Here is an 18,316-nt window from a genome sequence, read left to right as displayed (position 1 = left end):
GAAGATCAGAAGAGGTAGACCTGTCCAAGATCACATAGCTAGGAGGAGATAGGCCTGGACATGCTGCTGGAAACTGAGACAGTGATTTCTTCACATTCCTTCCTTTTACCCCTATTCTCTATGAGTACAACTCTAGACATAGCAAGCCTGATAAAAGAAGGCAAAATTTGGGGACAGGGTGCTACATGCATGGGGCTAATGATGGAAAGATGGTCCCACAGATGTGGGCATTAAATCTCCTCTGACCTCAAAAAGACTAGCCTGTGTCTCTCCCAGGAACACAGACAGCTATGGGAAGGGCTTGGGCACAGATTATGTAGGGCTTTGGGAAGGCTCCTTCTAACTTCCGTAATAGAAGTGCATTTATTTGGGCAGCTCTGTCCCATGCCTAGGCAAAAGGGCCATGTTCAGTCCTCAGTGTCCAGGCACAAGTGAATCTTTACCATTTTTTCCTCTGTTGATGGATCGGACAAAGGATTTGGGGAACCTGCAAGGGAAGGGGTGAAAGAAGGGAAAGGGGCCTATGACAAACCTTGGGCCTTTTGCTCCTGCCTAGAAATGTCACAAAGCACAAACTCAACAGATAGGGCTCCTGGTCCTTTGCTTTGGCCCTGGGCCCCACCAGCCCTAGCTTCACTCTGTAAAGACAATTATCTTTCACAGGGGTCATATATCCCATAGCTCACATAATGGTCCCAAGTACAATTTTTCTGGTCTTTCTGTTAGAATACGGCCTTCCTTATGGTCCCCTTTGGAGGTTAAGTCCCCCCACCAATTATGTTCCTCAAGGGGTGCCTGGAATCTTGTCCCATTCCTCTGGGATGAGGCAGTTGCTGCTCTTGAAATGATTAATCCCTAGGCCCATGGAGGGATCATTCCCTAGGCCCATGAAGGGATCAGCAGCTGCCAAGGATGTCCTACATCTAGAAGCAGCTGCGCCAGTACTGGATAGCTCCTACCAGCCAAAAACTCTCCCTCCAGCTGGCATTTTGTCTCTGAGGCCTCAAAAAACAGGGCTAAGCTTTCTTTTCTTGGAAGGTTCTTTGAAAACAGTAATCCCAGCTCTACTGGTTATAATTCTTCCAGCCTGGGGTTCTCTGATTCAGTCCATGAATCAACAGCCCTAGAGGAGCAGAAAGGAGGTTTGGTTAGAGATGCTGGTCCGCTCAGGCTCCTTGAGGACTGGAGCAAAGTTAGAACTGAAGTTTGGGCTGAAACTGAACCCAGGGATATTGGCAGGGGCTGCCACCCTGGTGCATCTGTTGGTGTTGGCCTAGGTTGGAGCTGTGGGCAAATGCCTTGCCACAGTGCAGGCAGACATAGGGCTTTTCACCCTCTGGGCCACCTGATGGATGAGCAGGTAGGAGCTCTGGCTGAAGCTCTTACCACACTCACTGCAAGTGTAAGGCTTCTGACCTGAGTATGTTGGTGCTGCAGCAAACTTGAACTGTCTACAAAACTCTTGCTGCAGCTGGAGTACTTATAGGGCTTCTTGCCTATATGGTAGCATTGGTGTTTAAGGAGCTTGGGGCTGTGGGAGAAGATTTTGTCACATTCTGAACAGGCAAAGGGTCATTCACCCAAGTGGATGTGCTGGTGTTCAGTGCATTGGATGCACTCACTAAAGCCACAGCCACACTCAGAACACTTGAAGGATCATTCTTCATTATGTGTGTATGTTTGTGTCATAGGCAGTCCAAACTGTGAAATTCCTGCCACACTCACAGCAATTATAAGGCTTCTCCCCAGTGTGTGAACATTGGGGCTTGAGCAGATAAGAGCTGTGCCCAAAGCTGTCACTGCACCAGGCAAAGCAGTAAGAGCTTCACACCCGTGTGAGCGCTGGTACTGTAACAGGTTGGAGCTAAAGCTGAAGCTCTTCCTGCAGTCCCCACAACAGTAGGGTTTCTTGCCTGTGTGGGCGCTCTGGCGCTGGATTAGATTGGAACTAACGCCGAGTCTTAGTACATTCAGCATGTACAGGACTTCTCACTGGTATGCTGCCGTTGGTGTTTAACCAAGTCAGATCTGCGGCCAAAAGCCTCCCCACACTCTGGGAATTTGTGGGGCCAGAACCCTGAGTGGGAAACTACGGTGTGGCAAGAGATTGGAGCTCAGACTGAAGCAACAGCCACACGCACGGCAGAGGCATGGTTTCTCGCCGGTGTGTATCTGATAGTGCTTAACTAAATCTAAGCCACGTTGGAAGCTTTTGCCACACTCCGAACAACACTACAAGGCTTGCCACCCACATGGCTGCTTTGGTGGTGAAGAAGGTCAGGGAGGTACGCTGCGATCAGTCCACACGCCCGGCACCCGAAGGCTTTGGGGAGTGCAGGACAGTTTGTCCTGTCAGAAGCTTCTTCCCTGGACCAGAGCTCAACCTACATAGGCATTCCAAGTCCAGCAGCATTTCCCAGGCGGCCGGCTATCGCAGCCACACCAGGGAGGGCAGCTCTGGTGGAACAACTCCGCTAAAGAGGGTGAACCTCGGGGTTTCCTTGGGATGTCCAGTTCCCTGCCGCTCCGCCCCGTCTTAGTTCTCCCTTGCCACTTCTGGCGACGTTGACTGCATCGCCGTGAATAAAGCCCCGTTTCCTAAAAACCACCCATTCAGTTCACAAGCACAGCGGCAAGACATTCGGAACCCAGGGAATCCAGCACCGGAAGCGGAAATGCCCAATAGCCCGTGCCGCTCTAGGAAGTGGCAGGGAACGGTCTCGGTAGGTTTAACCCTCTCATTCACTTGACTGAGCAAGAGCTCCCAATCTGCGGCCACTAACAGCAACTTGACCCTTTTGGCCTTGCTCGCGGTCCTGAGTCCGTCAGCACGGACTTCGGTGCCCTGGCCATCACTGTGGGCAGCGAAGCGAGCCGGAAGGAAAAGGGAGGGTCGCTGTGGTGGACACGCGGGGGACGGAATAGCCACGTCACTTGGGGCAGCACGGTACTGAGACTCCATGGTCGGACGTCTGGGTTCTCCAAAAGAACCAGCCCACTGCGAGCCGCCTGAGAGTTTCCCCTCCGTCCTATAACCTAAGCGTACTAAGCAAGGCGCGGACTACATATCCCAACATGCACCGCACACGATTCTTGGGTTCGCACGATTAGATAACCATTACTCTACGTGCCTTCAGCGACTGTCCAGAGGGCCGGGATTGAGAACTACAACTTCCAACTTGCAAAATAACTGCGGCGGCGCTACTTAAAAAGCGTCAGAGAGGAGGTGCGTGGCCACGCCCCTCCTCCAGTTCCGCTCCCTTGGACGGACGGCAAGGAGGGGGGCGGAGCCTTAGGCCTGAGCCAAGATGGCGGCTGCGAAACCGACTCTCACGGACTCGCTCTCGTTCTGCCTCGCGCAGCTCACAGCGGCGGCCGGGGAGGGTCTAGGTGGGGGAAAGGACACAGCTACCAACGAGACACCCTTGGGCCGTGCGCTCTTAGCCCTCCGCACACGCCACGTCAAGGCAGCAGGGGGAATCGAGCGCTTCCGGGCGCGCGGCGGGCTCCGCCCCCTTCTCGCGCTGCTGCGGCGAGCGGCGGCAGCGGGTCCCGCCCCGTCCCAGGCTGGCTCAGGCTCCGCCCCCTCGTCGGTCGAGTCAGCGATTTATGATGGCCCCGCCCCCTCGTCGGGCCCTGCCCCCTCCTCTGCGTCGTCGTCGTCGCCCTCGCCGCCAGCGCGCCTGCGCAAGACCCTGGACTTGGCGCTCAGCATCCTAGCCAACTGCTGTACGGAAGGGGCGTGCCGGACTGAAGTGCGCAGGCTCGGAGGCATTCTCTCTTTGGGTAAGTGCTCCGCCCTCATTTCCTAGAAGGATTCCACTCACAAATCCTTCCTTGTCTGGGCTTGGGCGGAGTCTTGAGTTCTTTGTGTTGTATGCTGGAAGAACACGCCTTTAGACCGTGCAACCTCCCCCCCGGCTCTCAAACCTTCAAGCCTTTCTTATAGATGATACCCAATCGTGACCAGATCAGATAATTACAGCCATTACCTGCGTGTTGGTTGTTGGGCACATCCCTCGAATCCGAGCTACTGGAGACCAAAGGGTTATTTGGTGACTTTTGGGTAATTCTTACCCTCCATTTATGAGGTTTATAGCAGACACTCCATGCCTACTGAGTGGCCCTGTGCAGAGCTCCCATTTGGTGAACTTGAGGTCAGAAGTTGTGGTTTTCTGCAGTGAGCTAGACCGAGAGAACCGAGGCTAGAATTCCTTGTTGTAAAAGTGAATAATAATAGCTACCTTACAAAATTGAAGTAGTGAGAAGCCGAGTACAAACATTGAACGCAGATATTCTAAGACTGGGTACTTTGAGGTATTAAAAACCAGCACAATAAGAACAAATCCTAACAAAAGATCGCAAGCGTTTGTTTACCAGCTAAGTTGGCGCCACCTTGTGGCAATGTGAACACAGTTTACAGAGTGCCTACCGGTTATGAAATTATGCCAGCTTTTTTTTTTTTTAATGTTTATTTATTTTTGACAGAGAGAGAGAGAGAGAGAGAGAGAGAGAGCATGAGTGGGGGAGGGGCAGAGAGAGGGAGACACAGAATCCAAAGCAAGTTCCAGGCTCTGAGCTGTCAGCACAGAACCTGACACAGGGCTTGAACTCTTGGACCGTGGGATCATGACCTGAGCTGAAGTCAGACACCCAACCGACTGAGCCACCCAGGTGCCCTGAAATTATGCCAGTTTTGATGAAATCTTAATTTTTTTGTACAAAACTAAAATTTAACATATTTTTAAATTGTATAAAATGCACCTGGACCATAACGTGTTTGACAAGAGGCCTGCCACATTAATAAGTCCTCAATAAATTATAGATCTTGTTATTAGCATATAACTCTCATCATTCAATCACTATTCTGTATTAAAAATTTGTTTTTAACATTTATTTATTTTTGAGACACAGAGTATGAGTGGGGAGAGAGCAGAGAGAGAGGGAGACACAGAATCTGAAGCAGGCTCCAGGCTCTGAGCTGTCAGCACAGAGCCCGATGCAGGGCTCGAACCCATGAACTGTGAGATCATGACCTGAGCCAAAGTCAGACGCTTAACTGACTGAGCCACCCAGGCGCCCCTTTTCTGCATTTTAAATAACTCCTATGTCCGTCCACATTTATTCCTTCTTCTTTCATGTGCCCAGAGACTGGTGCCCATGTGCTGAGCTGTGGTGGTAGCTGACTTGCTTTAAGCCACTGTCCTTTCTCACCTTAACAAGAGTCTCCTTGCCTCTCTCCCTGCCTTACTCTTTTTCCCTATAATCCATTCTCCCCATGGCTACCAGATTGTATCACTTCACTTCTATTCTTAAAACCCTTTGTGGTTCCCAGTGCCCTCATATTCAAGTCCTGCCTGATCCCTTGGGCTGGCATTTGAGGCCCTTCATGAGGGCATAGCACAGACATTGGATCTCACTTCTGGGGCTTTGCAAAGGCTGCTTCCAAACTTGAAATGCCCTGTAGCACCCCCATCCACTATCTTTCTAACAAATACCTACCTATTTAACCTTTCAGATCCAGTAAGTGTCAGCCTCTTCTGGAGGCCTTCCCTGACCCTCTCAGGCCACATTCTTAAGGTCATTAATGAGAGAGACAAGAAGGGGCAGGACCCTCAAGAGACCAAATTATCTTGCAGTGACTATTCTTCAGTGCGTGAAGACAGACAGCATCCAGAACAGAACAGCCCGTGCTCTGGGGAACTTAGCCATGGAACCTGAGAGCTGTGGGGACATCCATTCTGCTGGTGAGAAAGCTATGAGTGTGGAGTTAGCTAGGGCTTGGCGTGGGAGAAGGAGCGTAGGTATCTCCTTGCTCACTCTTTGTACTCCTTTTCCCTCTCCAGGTGCTGTTCCCTTGCTGGTTGAGAGCCTGACAGCCTGCCAGGACTCCCAGTGCCTGCAGAGTGTGGTGCGTGCCCTCCGCAACCTGGCCGACTCACCCCAGCACCGCCTGGCCCTGGCACAGCAGGGAGCAGTACGCCCTCTGGCTGAGCTTCTGGCCGCTGCCCCAGACCCTGCACTGACCTTGGCCCTAGTCCGTGCCCTCTTAGAGCTGAGTCGAGGCTGCTCCCGGGCCTGTGCTGAGCAGCTAAGTCTGGGTGGAGGATTAGGCCCACTGGTCAGTTTGGCCTCCCACCCCAAAAAGGCAGTACGGGAGGCAACTATCTTGATCCTTGCCAACCTGTGTGCCCAGGGCCTTGTACGGCCTGCATTGGGCAATGCTGGGGGTGTGGAAGTACTACTGGGTGAACTCCGGCGGCGCAGGGGACCTAATGGGGCTGGCCCAGCCTCTCAGCAGCCCCTGGTACGAGCCGTGTGCCTGCTGTGCCGGGAGGCCATCAACCGGGCCCGGCTGCGGGATGCTGGTGGTTTGGAGCTGTTGATGGGCCTGCTACGGGACCCTCGTGCCAGTGCCTGGCACCTTCGTGTCGTGGCTGCCCTCGTGGGCTTCCTGTATGATACTGGAGCCCTGGGCCGGCTACAGGCTCTGGGACTTGTACCTCTCTTGGCTGGGCAGCTGTGTGGTGATGCTGGTGATGAGGAAGAAGAGGGAAGAGAAGCTGCTTCCTGGGACTTTCCTGAGGAGCGGACCCCTGAGCGGGCAGAAGCTGGAAGCTTCCGAAGCCTAAGGTGAATCCCCACCTGATTGCTGTGGGTTGAGGACTCTGGCTGTCTTCACTACCCCATTCTATCTCAGTCAACTCTTGTTGACTCTGATTCCTGATTCCTCATTCTCCCCGGACATGACCACTTTCTAGTCATCATTAAACATTCTTTTTCCTGAGTCCATCTTTGGCCTTGGCTCTACGCCAGCACCTCTGAACTTTGGGACCCAGACAGGTTCACTGGACCATTTTTACTTTGTTGTCTGTTCACCCCTCAATAGAATATAAACTCTGGTAGGATGGGGACTTTAGTTTTCTTACTGTTCATGCCCAGTACCTAATACTGGACTTCGTACATAATAGGTATCAGTAATTGCTGACTGAGTTGGGGTATTTTTCCCCATTTCCCTTTCTCTCCTATCCCCCCTGGCCTCATTTCCTCTCCCTGGCTTCAGTCACTTAGTTTTACATGACAGCTCTTTGGCTCTGCTCCTTTGTTGTGGTTCTGGGTTCAGTCTCCCCATTTTCCCCTCTACAGGTCATGGCTGATCTCTGAAGGCTACGCCGCAGGCCCGGGAGACATCTCTCCTGACTGGTCCCCTGAGCGATGTCCCCCACCTCCACCGCCACCGGAGCCAGCTGAGCCAACCAGCCCCACCCTGGGCCCAGCTTCACTGCGGACGCCTCGCACACTGCGCACACCTGGCCGCAGCCCTGCCGCCACCTCTGAGGAGCCTTGGGGCCGCGAGGGGCCAGCGCTGCTGCTACTGTCGCGCTTCTCCCAGGCTCCCGACCCAAGTGGGGCATTGGTGACCAGCCCAGCCCTATGTGGCCTGCTGGCCTATGTGACGGGCTCACCGGGTCCACCGAGCCCACGTGCACTGCGCATCCTGGCACGCCTTACCTGCAACCCTGCCTGTCTCGAGGCCTTTGTGCGCAGCTATGGTGCTGCACTGCTGCGTGCCTGGCTTGTGTTAGGTGTTGCCCCGGATGATTGGCCCACGCTGCGTGCCCGCCCAGTTCGACGCCAGCACCGGGAGCTGGGTGTGTCCCCCATAAGAGGCCCCATCCCCCTCTGGTTCTGGACTGAGAACCTCACTCTGCTGTTCATAGCTTTCTCACTGCCCTGCCCAGCCCACCATCCAACCTCAGTCACCAGGTGGGAAGAGGGAGGGACTCCCAGCATGCAAAGTTCCGCTCCATCCTCTGCCCAAGTCTTGGGGCCTGTGTACCCCAACGCCAGGCTTGGTCCTAACAACTTAGAATCATGTTTGTCTGTATTTCATTACCCAATATGCTCTTGGTTCTGCACTATCCTGATTGCCTTCCCACTGGGCACACTGAGTTAGAAAACTCTGGCTCAGGCACCATATCCTCCTAGCCCCCCCCACCAATCCCAACACTGCCAGGGACTGCCCTGTCTTCTGTGTCTTGACTGCAGATTATGAGTCCTTTAGAACCCAGATGTACGTACGCCCTGACTATCACACTTTGTTCTTGCCCTTGATCTTCAGTTCCTAGCATCTGGACCCTTTCCCTCTAGGGCCTGCAGTCCTACCCCCTTCCATGCCGTGAGGTTTTAGCCTCATTCCTTTGAAGGACCCAGAGTTGGGACATCAACTCCCAACCTGACTTGCTCTGCCCATCTCTGCAGGTGAGATGCTGCTGCAGAACCTGACTGTGCAGGCTGAATCACCCTTTGGAGTGGGCGCCCTCACTCATCTGCTGCTCTCAGGAAGCCCTGAGGACCGCGTGGCCTGTGCACTGACCCTGCCCTTCATCTGTCGGTGAGGGGGATGTGGGTGCCTCATAGGGATCAGGGGAGCAAGGTTGCCATTCCCTAGTGCCACCATTTTTCACCTTCTGAAAGATTCCCTTTCTTCCCAAAGGAAGCCCTCTCTGTGGCGCCGGCTACTTCTGGACCAGGGCGGCCTCCGGCTCCTCCTCTCAGCACTAACTCGGCCAGCTCCACATCCACTCTTCCTCTTCTTTGCTGCGGACTCCCTTTCCTGCCTCCAAGGCCTGGTGTCTCCCACTGTGAGCCCAGCCCTCCCACCTACAATCCCTTTGGATCTAGATGCCCCCTCCCCTTGCCTTTATGAACATCTGCTGGGCCCAGCCCCCATCCCAGCCCCTGACCTTCATTTCCTACTGGACTCAGGCCTACGGCTCCCTGCCCAGCGAGCTGCCTCAGCTACTGCCTCCCCTTTCTTCCGGGCCCTGCTAGCTGGCAGCTTTGCCGAAGCCCAGATGGACCTGGTGCCACTTCGAGGCCTGTCACCCAGTGCAGCCTGGCCTATCCTGCATCACTTGCATGGCTGCCGGGGCTGTGGCGCTACACTGGGGCCTGTTCCCCCACCAGGCCAGCCCCTGCTGGGCTCAGAGGCTGAGGAGGCACTGGAGGCTGCTGGCCGTTTTTTGCTCCCTGGGCTGGAGGAGGAGCTGGAAGAGGCTGTGGGCCACATCCACCTGGGACCCCATGGTGGCCCAGAGTCAGTGGGTGAAGTATTCCGCCTGGGCCGGCCCCGGTTGGTTGCCCATTGTGCCCGCTGGGCTCTGGGGCCAGGGCAGTGCCCTCGGAAACGGGCCTTGGCCTTAGTGGGGCTTGTGGAGGCAGCAGGCGAGGAGGCAGGGCCGCTGACTGAGGCTTTACTGGCTGTGGTAATGGGGGTTGAATTCGGGGGCAAGGGTTCCAGCTTAGACTGTTGATGTCCCCTGGGAGGGGATCCAAGGATGAGTTGGCTATGAAGGAGGACTCCCTCAGAGCAGCATAAGAGGAAGCTGAGCAGAAGTCACCATTGAGGACCGATGAGAGAATGGAGCTGTACCCCAGGATGATGGTCTGAAGACGCCAGGGTCCGAGTGTGGGACCCACAGATGAAGAACGGCCCAGGGCTCCAGGCACCTGGCCTGGGCCAGCCTTCCAGAGTTGAGATTAAAAACTTTGGAATTGGATACCCCTATTGTGTGGTGTCTCTGCTTACTTTCCTGTGGGAGTCCCCCCACTCCCTTCACCCATCAAACAGGGTCTTGTCCAAGTTGATGTGTCTCAACACAGGCCACCCTTGGCATGTAGGAGTTTAATAAGTAATTATGCAGTGGTTCCTGGAGTCCTGGGATAGAGTAGAGTACTGGGAGAAGCCTGCTTTCTGCTTATGCAACTTCATTGCTCAGGTATCCAGCTAGACATACAGACTTTGGTTAGTGTCTTTTGAAGGGGCTGGGCTGAGGAAATGTGAGTGTGGGGATGTATGTCCAAGGCCTTGGCATTACTGTTTCCTGAGTGACCTTTGCTCATCTTGGGTCTTCAGTCTCTGTGTCTGTTTTCATCTCTTGGACGAAGTGTCCTTCTGCTATTAGCCTGAAGGAAGACCTCTATGTTCCTAGAGTCCCCAAACCCCTGTCTTAGTTTTGCTCAGAGAGGGCCAGAGCTCCGGGTTGTATTCAGCTTATGTTGCACTGTGTATGATCTCTCAAGGCAGGATCTACATCACCAGGATCCCAGATCACTAAACCACTCAGGTGGCAGCCTGACTTCAAGGAGGGTGCCCGGACTGGCTGCCAGTTAGCTTCTGGGGAGCTAAGGTTGACACTTGCTATCTCTGTGCTTCTGTGAGTGTCCAGGTCTCTGTTCTTGGGTTGTGCATTAGAACTACCCAGAGAGCTTTTTAAAAATACTGATGCCTAGGCTCTTTCTCATTGAATTGGACTGAGGGGAGGATGCTCTGGGCATCAGTATTTTTAAAAAGCTTCCCAGGTTGTTTTAATTTGCTGCTGGGTTGAGACCCACAGTCCAGGGACTGCAACACTGTTGTGTCTGTCCAAACTCCACTCTAAGTGTTCACTTCCACCTTGATTTCCAGGGGTCTCAGTCGAGGGAAGGCCCCTTGTTCCTTTGTGGATGGGGTCTGTGTCTTCTCTGTGTTCACCAGTATCTTGGGAAAGGGCTCTTTCCCAAGGGTCGCCTCAGTGTTGGGGAAAGGCTTTGTCTTGAAGGCTGGCTGTGGTCTGGTTGCCTGAAAGTGTTTTCCCTGAGTCTGCATGGGGCTTGGGCCTGGGTTCAGTTTACCTGTGTTTATATGTTTGGTTCCAATTTTTGGAGAGAAGGTCCTGGCTTAGAGGATGGGAGAGTTCATTGTGTCTATCTGTCTCCATTTCTGAGAGATTTGTGTCTAGTATATGTGCCATTTGGGATCTGTTCATGTCATTGCTATCAGGGTCTCTAAGGGAATGTCCCTGAACCTGCTGTCTAACTGATCCTTAGAATGATCACTTCTGCCCGCAACCCAACAATTCTGTCTGGGGCAAGTCTCTCTGGAATGGCCTGAGTGGACAGGGGCTCTATCAAGGACTCAGGGTGCTAGCCTTGGTGGGGGGTGTCTGCTTGGGGGCCTCAGTCTGGTCTAAGAGTCTCACTGAGCAGAGGATCTCCAGCTTGGTCTGGGAGAGCCTCTTCTCTGACTTTGGCTCAGGCAGCCTGGGGCTCCCTGTAGCTGAGGCCAAGGCTGGGGTGTGGCTGCCTCTGCGGCAGACAGGCGGGCTGGGCCTGGGTGGGCCTTGGCCCTCCTTCCTTTACACGCCCCCATCCTGGGTTCTCCCGTTCTTTGCACCCTCGCTACCCACCCCCCCCCCCCCCTCCCGCCCCCCACCAGCTCCATCCCAGCGGGTCCCGGCTTCCTTACATGGTCACGGCCGGGCCTCCAACTCCCGGACGTCCCTCACCCCCCGCCCCCACCGGACACAGCCCCCGCCCTGCTCGCCCCGCGCGGTGCGCCCGTGCCCCGCCATGGAGGACCTGGGTGAGTGGGGCTTGGGTCCCCTTATCCCCAGCTCCTCACCACCATCTAGACCGGCTTCCTCATCCTGGAGCCCCCTTGCACTCCCCAAATCGCCCCATCCCTGCCTTCTGTCTTCTTGATTCTGGTCTTTGCCCGCGCCTCCTTTCCGACTCCACGTCCCCCTTCCTGCCTCTCCCTTCCTGCCTTTCCCGGACTGGCCGCTCCCTCCCTTCTTCCCTCGCTCAGCTCCCTCCCTTCTTCCCTCACTCAGCTCCCTCCATCACAGGCTGCTGACGGATGGGCAGGGAGGTGCAGCGCCTGCCAGTGGGCGCCTGGGCTCAGGGGCTCTGGGAAGGGAAGGGTTAAAGGGGTCTTGGGGTCAAGGCCTGGGAAAGTAGATGGGAAGGGAGAATATGAAATCGAATTCTCGAGAAGAAAATGGGCCTGCTCAGAGTTTAAGAGAAGAAAAGAGTTAAGGGACCCTAAGTATGGTAGGGGTCGGGTCTTTCCGCCTAGAAAGAGAACAGATGAGTGCCAAGATGCCAGGAAGAGGTTAAGGGTTCCACTGTGGTACTCAGAGATGAATAAAGGAGTAGGGACTTCTAGGTTCTGGAAAGGAAAGGATTCAAAGGATCTAGTTCTGAGGATGGGTGGGTGTGGGGGGTTGTCTTGGAGGAAGAAGGAGGACCCAGGCATCTCCTCCTCCTGGTCTGTTGGAAAGGCTGTACTCTCCATGGAAGAGAAGGGGTTCAGGCACCCTTCAGTAGGGGGTGCTGCTCAGTAGGGGTAACCGGCTTGTATGGAAAATAAGCCAATCAGAAAGCAGGTCCCAGGAGACCTGCCAATGAGGAGCATAGGGTGGGACCCAGTACCTGGAGTTGTGCCAGAGCTGAGCGAGTCTGTTTAGGTGGGGGAGGGGAGCAGGAATTAGTGGGCAGAAAGAGCATCCAACCAGAAAACGGGGTGCCAGGCATACAGCCAACTGAGCAATTTGGGGTGAAGCCAGATTTGGCTTGCGTAAATCGTCAATTTTGACTGCATCAGGGAAGATGCAGAAAGTAAAAGAATCAGGTGGTTTTTGTGCATGACTCCCAAGATGAGCCATTTGGGATGTTTTTGGTCATAAATATTCCCTGCTGCACTTCTACTTCTCTGCCTTGGTCTGGTCTGTGTTTCCATCTGATTCTTAACTTCTGCTCTTAATACTGGCTTCTGTCCTCCTCAACTACTGCCTACTTGGAACTCTTATCTTCTAATCTCTTAAGTCCCTGTCTCTGCTCTAACCTTAACCTCTCAACTTCTCATCCTGACGGACTCTCCCCTGCAGATGCCCTGCTGTCTGACCTGGAGACCACCACCTCACACATGCCAAGGTCAGGGGCTCCAAAAGAGAGGTCTCCGGAGCCTTTCACATCTCCCCTGCCCTATGGCCACCAGTCACAGGTGAGATCAAATGTGGGGGACTGGGGTGATACTAGGGCCAAGTTTGGCCAGGGCTAGGAGAATCTGAGCTTGAGTGGGGCAAAGTATAGGCCTATCATCCCACACATGCATCCTTCTCTCTGTAGACAGGATCTGGGGAGTCTTCAGGAGCTTCTGGGGACAAGGACCATCTGTACAGGTGAGGGTTCTGGGAACTGCAGGAAGTAGAAGCCAATTAAGACTCAGGTGAAGAGGCTTGGATTCCCCACCCCTGAACCCAGGCTTCCACCCTGTTTTCCAGTACGGTGTGCAAGCCTCGGTCCCCAAAACCTGCAGCTCCTGCGGCCCCTCCATTCTCCTCTTCCAGTGGTGTCTTGGGCACAGGCCTCTGTGAACTAGACCGATTGCTTCAGGAACTTAATGCTACCCAGTTCAACATCACAGGTACCAGGTCACAGAGATAGGCCTTGATGGGATGGGGACACGGTGGAGAAGGGAAAAGACTGAGGGGTATACTCTTCCAGAGTAGCAGCTAACGGGACACAAGTCTTAACTGGAAGGGGATAGAGTATGACCCCATATCCAGTGCCCTTCTCTCCTCTCTGCAGATGAAATAATGTCTCAGTTCCCATCTAGCAAGGAGACTGCAGGGGAACAGAAGGAGGACCAATCTGAGGACAAGAAAAGGCCCAGCCTGTGAGTTTGATATGGCTGGTAGAGCTGGGAGAGAGGTGATAGATGCCTGAATTACTGGAGGATAGCATTCATTATTCTGGGTGGCTCTGAGCTAACACAAGTTGTGTTCTTCACAGCCCTCCCAGCCCATCCCCTGTTCTCCCAAAGCCTTCAGCAACCTCGGCCACCCTGGAATTGGATAGGCTGATGGCTTCACTGTCTGACTTCCGTGTCCAGAACCACGTGAGTCAGGTAGGAGGTGGGCCAGTGTGGATTTGTGGCTCCCCAACCCCTTTCAGAACCATCCACTTCTTCTGCCTTGCTGACTCAACTCTCATGTCCTTCTTGCTGCAGCTTCCAACCTCTGGGTCAACTCAGCCACCAGTGCCAAGCTCTGTGAATGAGGGCTCCCCATCCTCACCAGGGCCAACTAGCAAGGGCAGCCTAGACACCATGTTGGGACTGCTGCAGTCTGATCTCAGCCGCCGTGGTGTTCCCACCCAGACCAAGGGTCTCTGTGGCTCCTGCAATAAACCTATTGCTGGGCAGGTAAGTGGAGAACTGTGAGTAGGGAGATAGAGGCCCATGGATCCATCCTGAGAGCCAGATTTTGTGTTGTTTTCTTTTAGTAAATGACTCTGGGAAGTGGGTATTACTGTTGTTCATATTTTACAGATGAGGAAACTAAAGCTCCGAGTCACATTGCACATGAGTGGTAGGATGAGAATGAGAATTCCAACTCAGTTACCATTTATTGTGGTTCTACTTTGTGCAGGCACTATTCTAGCTCTCTTACAAACCTCCATCTCTTAGTCTTCACAAAAGTCTTATTGGGGCCACCTACCATTTCTCAGTCATCCACAAAAGATGTTTCTGCTCCACCAGCATCCGGTGTGTGAACTCTGGCTCTTGGCTAATTGACTGAGTAAATGTTGTTGACAACAGCTGTGCCCAGTGGTTGACCTAGATCCTCTTGCTAGATTTAGTGCCCTGCTTCCATCCCAGAATTTTCAATCTTAGCACAGCAGGGTGGCATTGTGACCTTTTTGGGCCCTAGTCACTTTCACCTTCATGGGTCCCTCCCTCCATTAAATTAAAAATTAAAATTGTGTTTTATGACTGTGTTGGTATGAAGAAGAATTTCTTAATATTATATATTAAATCATTTTCTTCCAGCTCATTTTTTTCTTCTGATTTTTAAAGTAATTACAACATTTTCATGGGCTTCTAAAATTATTGAGAGTCCTAAGTACTGTGCTGGAAGACCTGGGTTGAATCTCTGTCACTTACAGACTGACTTGAACATTAGGTTCTTCATCCTAATCTCTTAGGGTGAGTGGAGAGAAATGAGTGAAGGGAGTCAAATGGTAAAAAAAAAAAAAAAAAAAAAAAAAAAGAAAAGAAAAGAAAAGCAAACTTGAAATGTGCCATGTAAATCTTAGCTCATTGGGCGCATGGCAGCTCAAGGACCACTCTGATCCAGGCCTCACCCTCAACTCACAGGTGGTGACTGCGCTGGGCCGTACTTGGCACCCTGAGCACTTCATTTGCGGTGGCTGTTCCATGTCCCTGGGAGGCAGCAGCTTCTTCGAGAAGGATGGAGCCCCCTTCTGCCCTGAGTGCTACTTTGAGCGCTTCTCCCCACGTTGTGGCCTCTGCAATCAACCCATCCGACATGTGAGCTGCACCTGTCCCACAAACCCCACCTCACCCAGGGTGCCTGTGGGGTGGGCCCCATTCAAATCACAGCCCCCCGCACACCCATGCTAAGCCCCTTGGCCTTGTCCAAGGCCCTTTGGACTCCACCCACTCTCTTTGACTTCCAAGTTCCTTGTTAGGTCTCTTGTGCCTCAAACTCCTACTTAAACCCAATTGCATAGGTTCAGGGTGGGAGAGGAAGGGAAGAAGGGATGGAAGGCCATACTGAGTGTCCTTGTTCATGCCCCACAGAAGATGGTCACTGCCTTGGGCACCCATTGGCACCCAGAGCATTTCTGCTGCGTCAGTTGTGGGGAGCCCTTCGGAGATGAGGGTGAGAGCTTGGCTCCAGTCTTGAAAGCCACCGGTCTGCTCAACATCCCGCCTAACCCACTTTGGTCCAGCCTGCTAAAACCTTCCAAGTCTTCTGGCCCCACCCTCTCCCACTTGCGAGTCCCCATCCTATCCCCTCCCACTAGGCCCCCACTCTAGACCCCATCCCTCCCTCTCTACTGCTCAATCTGACCATCCCTCATCTGGCCTTCCAGTCTCAGATCTTGCAAGTCTTGGGTGCAGCCTGCACCCTTTTCTTTCCGCCCTGCTCCTGCCTCTAGGTTTTCATGAGCGTGAGGGCCGCCCCTACTGTCGCCGGGACTTCCTGCAGCTGTTCGCCCCGCGCTGCCAGGGCTGTCAAGGCCCCATTCTGGATAACTACATATCCGCGCTCAGCGCCCTCTGGCACCCGGACTGTTTCGTCTGCAGGGTGCGCTGCTAGGGGGGGAGGAGTGGTGGGGGGGGGAGTGCGGGGAGTGGTGGATGGGGAGCTGGGCCAAAAGGGGAGCCCAACTAGGAGCCTAGGCCCAAGACAGGGTGTGTCACATCTGGGGTGGGGCTGTGGAGGGTGGGGTTGCCACAGTGGGTTATTAAGCTCCTAAAGTGAGTTATCTGGTCAGGGGATTGTTGGCTGACCCATCCTTTCACGGCCACCCTCCCCCAGGAATGCTTCGCGCCCTTCTCGGGAGGCAGCTTTTTCGAGCACGAGGGACGCCCTCTGTGCGAGAACCACTTCCACGCGCGGCGTGGTTCATTGTGCGCTACGTGTGGCCTCCCGGTGACCGGCCGCTGTGTGTCAGCCCTGGGCCGCCGCTTCCACCCAGACCACTTCACCTGCACCTTCTGCCTGCGCCCTCTCACCAAGGGCTCCTTTCAAGAGCGTGCAGGCAAGCCCTACTGCCAGCCCTGCTTCATCAAGCTCTTCGGCTAATGGCTTGTGGGGCTCTCCACCTGCCCCTGATGCCCCCACCCAGGAGACTAAGGCCCCAGAGACCCCCACTCTTCCCCAAAAGACGTGCTCTCCTGACCCAAAGGCCTTGCTCTTTGAGCTTGGGGCTCTCCCCACCCCATCCTGTGAGGCCCCACCCGCTAGAGAGACCCCCCACCCCCAAGGTGCTGTACTCTTAAGTTCTCTGTGGTCAATTCAGAAAAGATCTGGCCAGTTTCAAAGCCACACTGCTCCAAAGTGGGTCTCACAAGTAGAGCCACCCTGCGTGAACTCTTCACTTTATCCCCAACCTTGAGGGAGCCCCCTTATGGGGCAATTCCTAATAATCAGAGGACAGGACAAGACATCCCTGCTCCCTGCTCCCTCACTATTCTGAGCACTTTTTTTCTACCTGCATAAAAACATGTTCCACATCACACTGGTGCTGTGTCTCTGACTGCCCTGGGGTGGGGGTGCGAAGTGGGGAAGCCTTGCATGGTGAAGTCCTGCCTCTGGTGTCTCTGGCTGCAGCAGGTTCTAGGTCATCACCCTGTGGCCGCAGTGGACCTACAGCCTCAGCCGTTGCATGCTGTCCTTCACATATCAAATGAGCCTGCGCAGGATTGTACAGATATTGGCAAGCCAGGACAGGAGCTCAAGCTGGGCCCCGTGGAAACTTCCCACCCTCATTCCCCACTTCTTTAGCTCCATGTATTCTTGAAATAGGCAATTAATCTGTCTCCACCCTCACCACCTTCCTTGTCTAATTTCCAGATTTTTAAGACCCTCAGAGAGGGGTTCCATCCAGAAGTACCAGTTTATGCCCACCTTTTGGATCTGGGCACTAAGGCACAGCTTCCCTCTTATTTATGTTGACTCATTACATCTCCCCTAGGCAGAGAATGACATGTGGGATGGTCAAGACAGTGACTGAAGGAAGCACTAGGGGCTGTAGGAGCCAGAAGAAGGCTTTTAACTCAGATCAGGGGTCAAGGAGCTAAGCCACAGCAGAAAGGGGTGGGGCCAGGGATTTTTAGGTGTGGAGTTTAGGCTCTGATTCCCCAAATCCCTTTCTGAGCCCCTGAACCTTCACTTTGAACTCTGCAATTCCCTAGTGAGGGGGCCTGGATTCCTGGATCTAAACTATAAATCTGGATCTAAACTATAGCCTTTGAGGCTGAAAATGATGGATTGATTCTCAGAGGTCCTTCCTACTTAAGGAAGACCTGGTAGCCAAGGAGAGCATGTGTGGGTAAGAGACAAAGGTAAGATGTTCTCTGTCCTTGCTTCGAGCTCACCACCCCATATCCTTTCCTAGGTCTTCCCAGGCCTCCTGCTCTTCTCCTTCCATATATTCTCCCTGGGGAATGCTGTCTATTTCCTGGATGGTAACTACCTCTCTTTCTTGAGAATGCTCAAATTGGCCAGCTCCTGTCTCAATTCATTCATTCATCAAGTGTTCTTTGAGTACGTACTGTGGCAGGTTCTATACCAAGTGCAAGGAGACCATAGGGAACCAAGCAAACATGCTTCTTGACCTCTTGGAGCTGAAGTCTAGTAGAGGAGACAGATGACAAACAAGTACACAAGTGACATGTGTAATGAACTAATGGAGACTTTCCTGATGGTTTAAGTGAAGTTCACTCTTCCCCCTTGTTTCCATCCGCAGCACCTCCCTAGTCCCTCATAGCGCTTATCTAATGCAAATAGGTGTTTATTTGTTGCTTGTTTATGTCTGTTTCTGAAACTTGAATACAAGCTCCTGAGAGCTATCTGTCAGATTACACATTTGTTTTGCTTACCATTGTCTCTCCAGTTTCTAGAATGCTATCTAGCATGTGGTAGGTGCTTAATAAATGTTTGTTAATGAAGGA

At 53.4% G+C, this 18,316-nt stretch overlaps 2 protein-coding genes and 1 pseudogene across 5 annotated transcripts; 2 read left to right on the top strand and 1 right to left on the bottom strand.

The window, feature by feature from the left end:
- Nucleotides 1-900: 900 nt before the first annotated feature.
- Nucleotides 901-2,575, bottom strand: LOC109261010 (zinc finger protein 271-like; annotated as a pseudogene).
- A 364-nt stretch (nt 2,576-2,939) lies between these two features.
- On the top strand, nt 2,940-9,563 carry ARMC5 (armadillo repeat containing 5). Its single transcript, XM_019439514.2, has 6 exons — nt 2,940-3,786; nt 5,640-5,747; nt 5,847-6,633; nt 7,147-7,652; nt 8,263-8,395; nt 8,498-9,563. Exons 1-6 carry the CDS (start codon nt 3,309-3,311, stop codon nt 9,315-9,317), a joined length of 2,832 nt encoding a protein of 943 aa, XP_019295059.1. The 5' UTR covers nt 2,940-3,308; the 3' UTR covers nt 9,318-9,563.
- A 1,724-nt stretch (nt 9,564-11,287) lies between these two features.
- TGFB1I1 (transforming growth factor beta 1 induced transcript 1) lies at nt 11,288-16,879 on the top strand. 4 transcript variants are annotated; one of them, XM_019439510.2, is made up of 11 exons: nt 11,289-11,407; nt 12,714-12,829; nt 12,955-13,007; nt 13,110-13,252; nt 13,417-13,504; nt 13,621-13,726; nt 13,838-14,032; nt 14,987-15,160; nt 15,434-15,515; nt 15,796-15,944; nt 16,179-16,879. In XM_019439510.2, the coding sequence occupies exons 1-11, from the start codon at nt 11,395-11,397 to the stop codon at nt 16,443-16,445; spliced, it is 1,386 nt and encodes a 461-aa protein (XP_019295055.1). In that variant the 5' UTR covers nt 11,289-11,394; the 3' UTR covers nt 16,446-16,879. The 4 variants fall into 4 exon arrangements, with proteins under 4 accessions (XP_053750545.1, XP_019295055.1, XP_019295054.1 ...); XM_019439509.2 differs by having other exon boundaries at nt 13,621-13,735; XM_019439511.2 differs by lacking the exon at nt 15,434-15,515 and having other exon boundaries at nt 13,621-13,735; nt 16,179-16,411.
- The last annotated feature ends 1,437 nt before the right edge of the window (nt 16,880-18,316 follow it).

This window comes from Panthera pardus, unplaced genomic scaffold, assembly GCF_024362965.1.
Source record: "Panthera pardus isolate Hobbes unplaced genomic scaffold, ASM2436296v1 HiC_scaffold_5, whole genome shotgun sequence".
In the NCBI taxonomy this organism is placed as follows: Eukaryota; Metazoa; Chordata; class Mammalia; order Carnivora; family Felidae; genus Panthera; species Panthera pardus.
The sequence above is the reverse complement of the archived record's forward strand: the minus strand, read 5'-3'. Positions and strand labels throughout refer to the sequence as shown.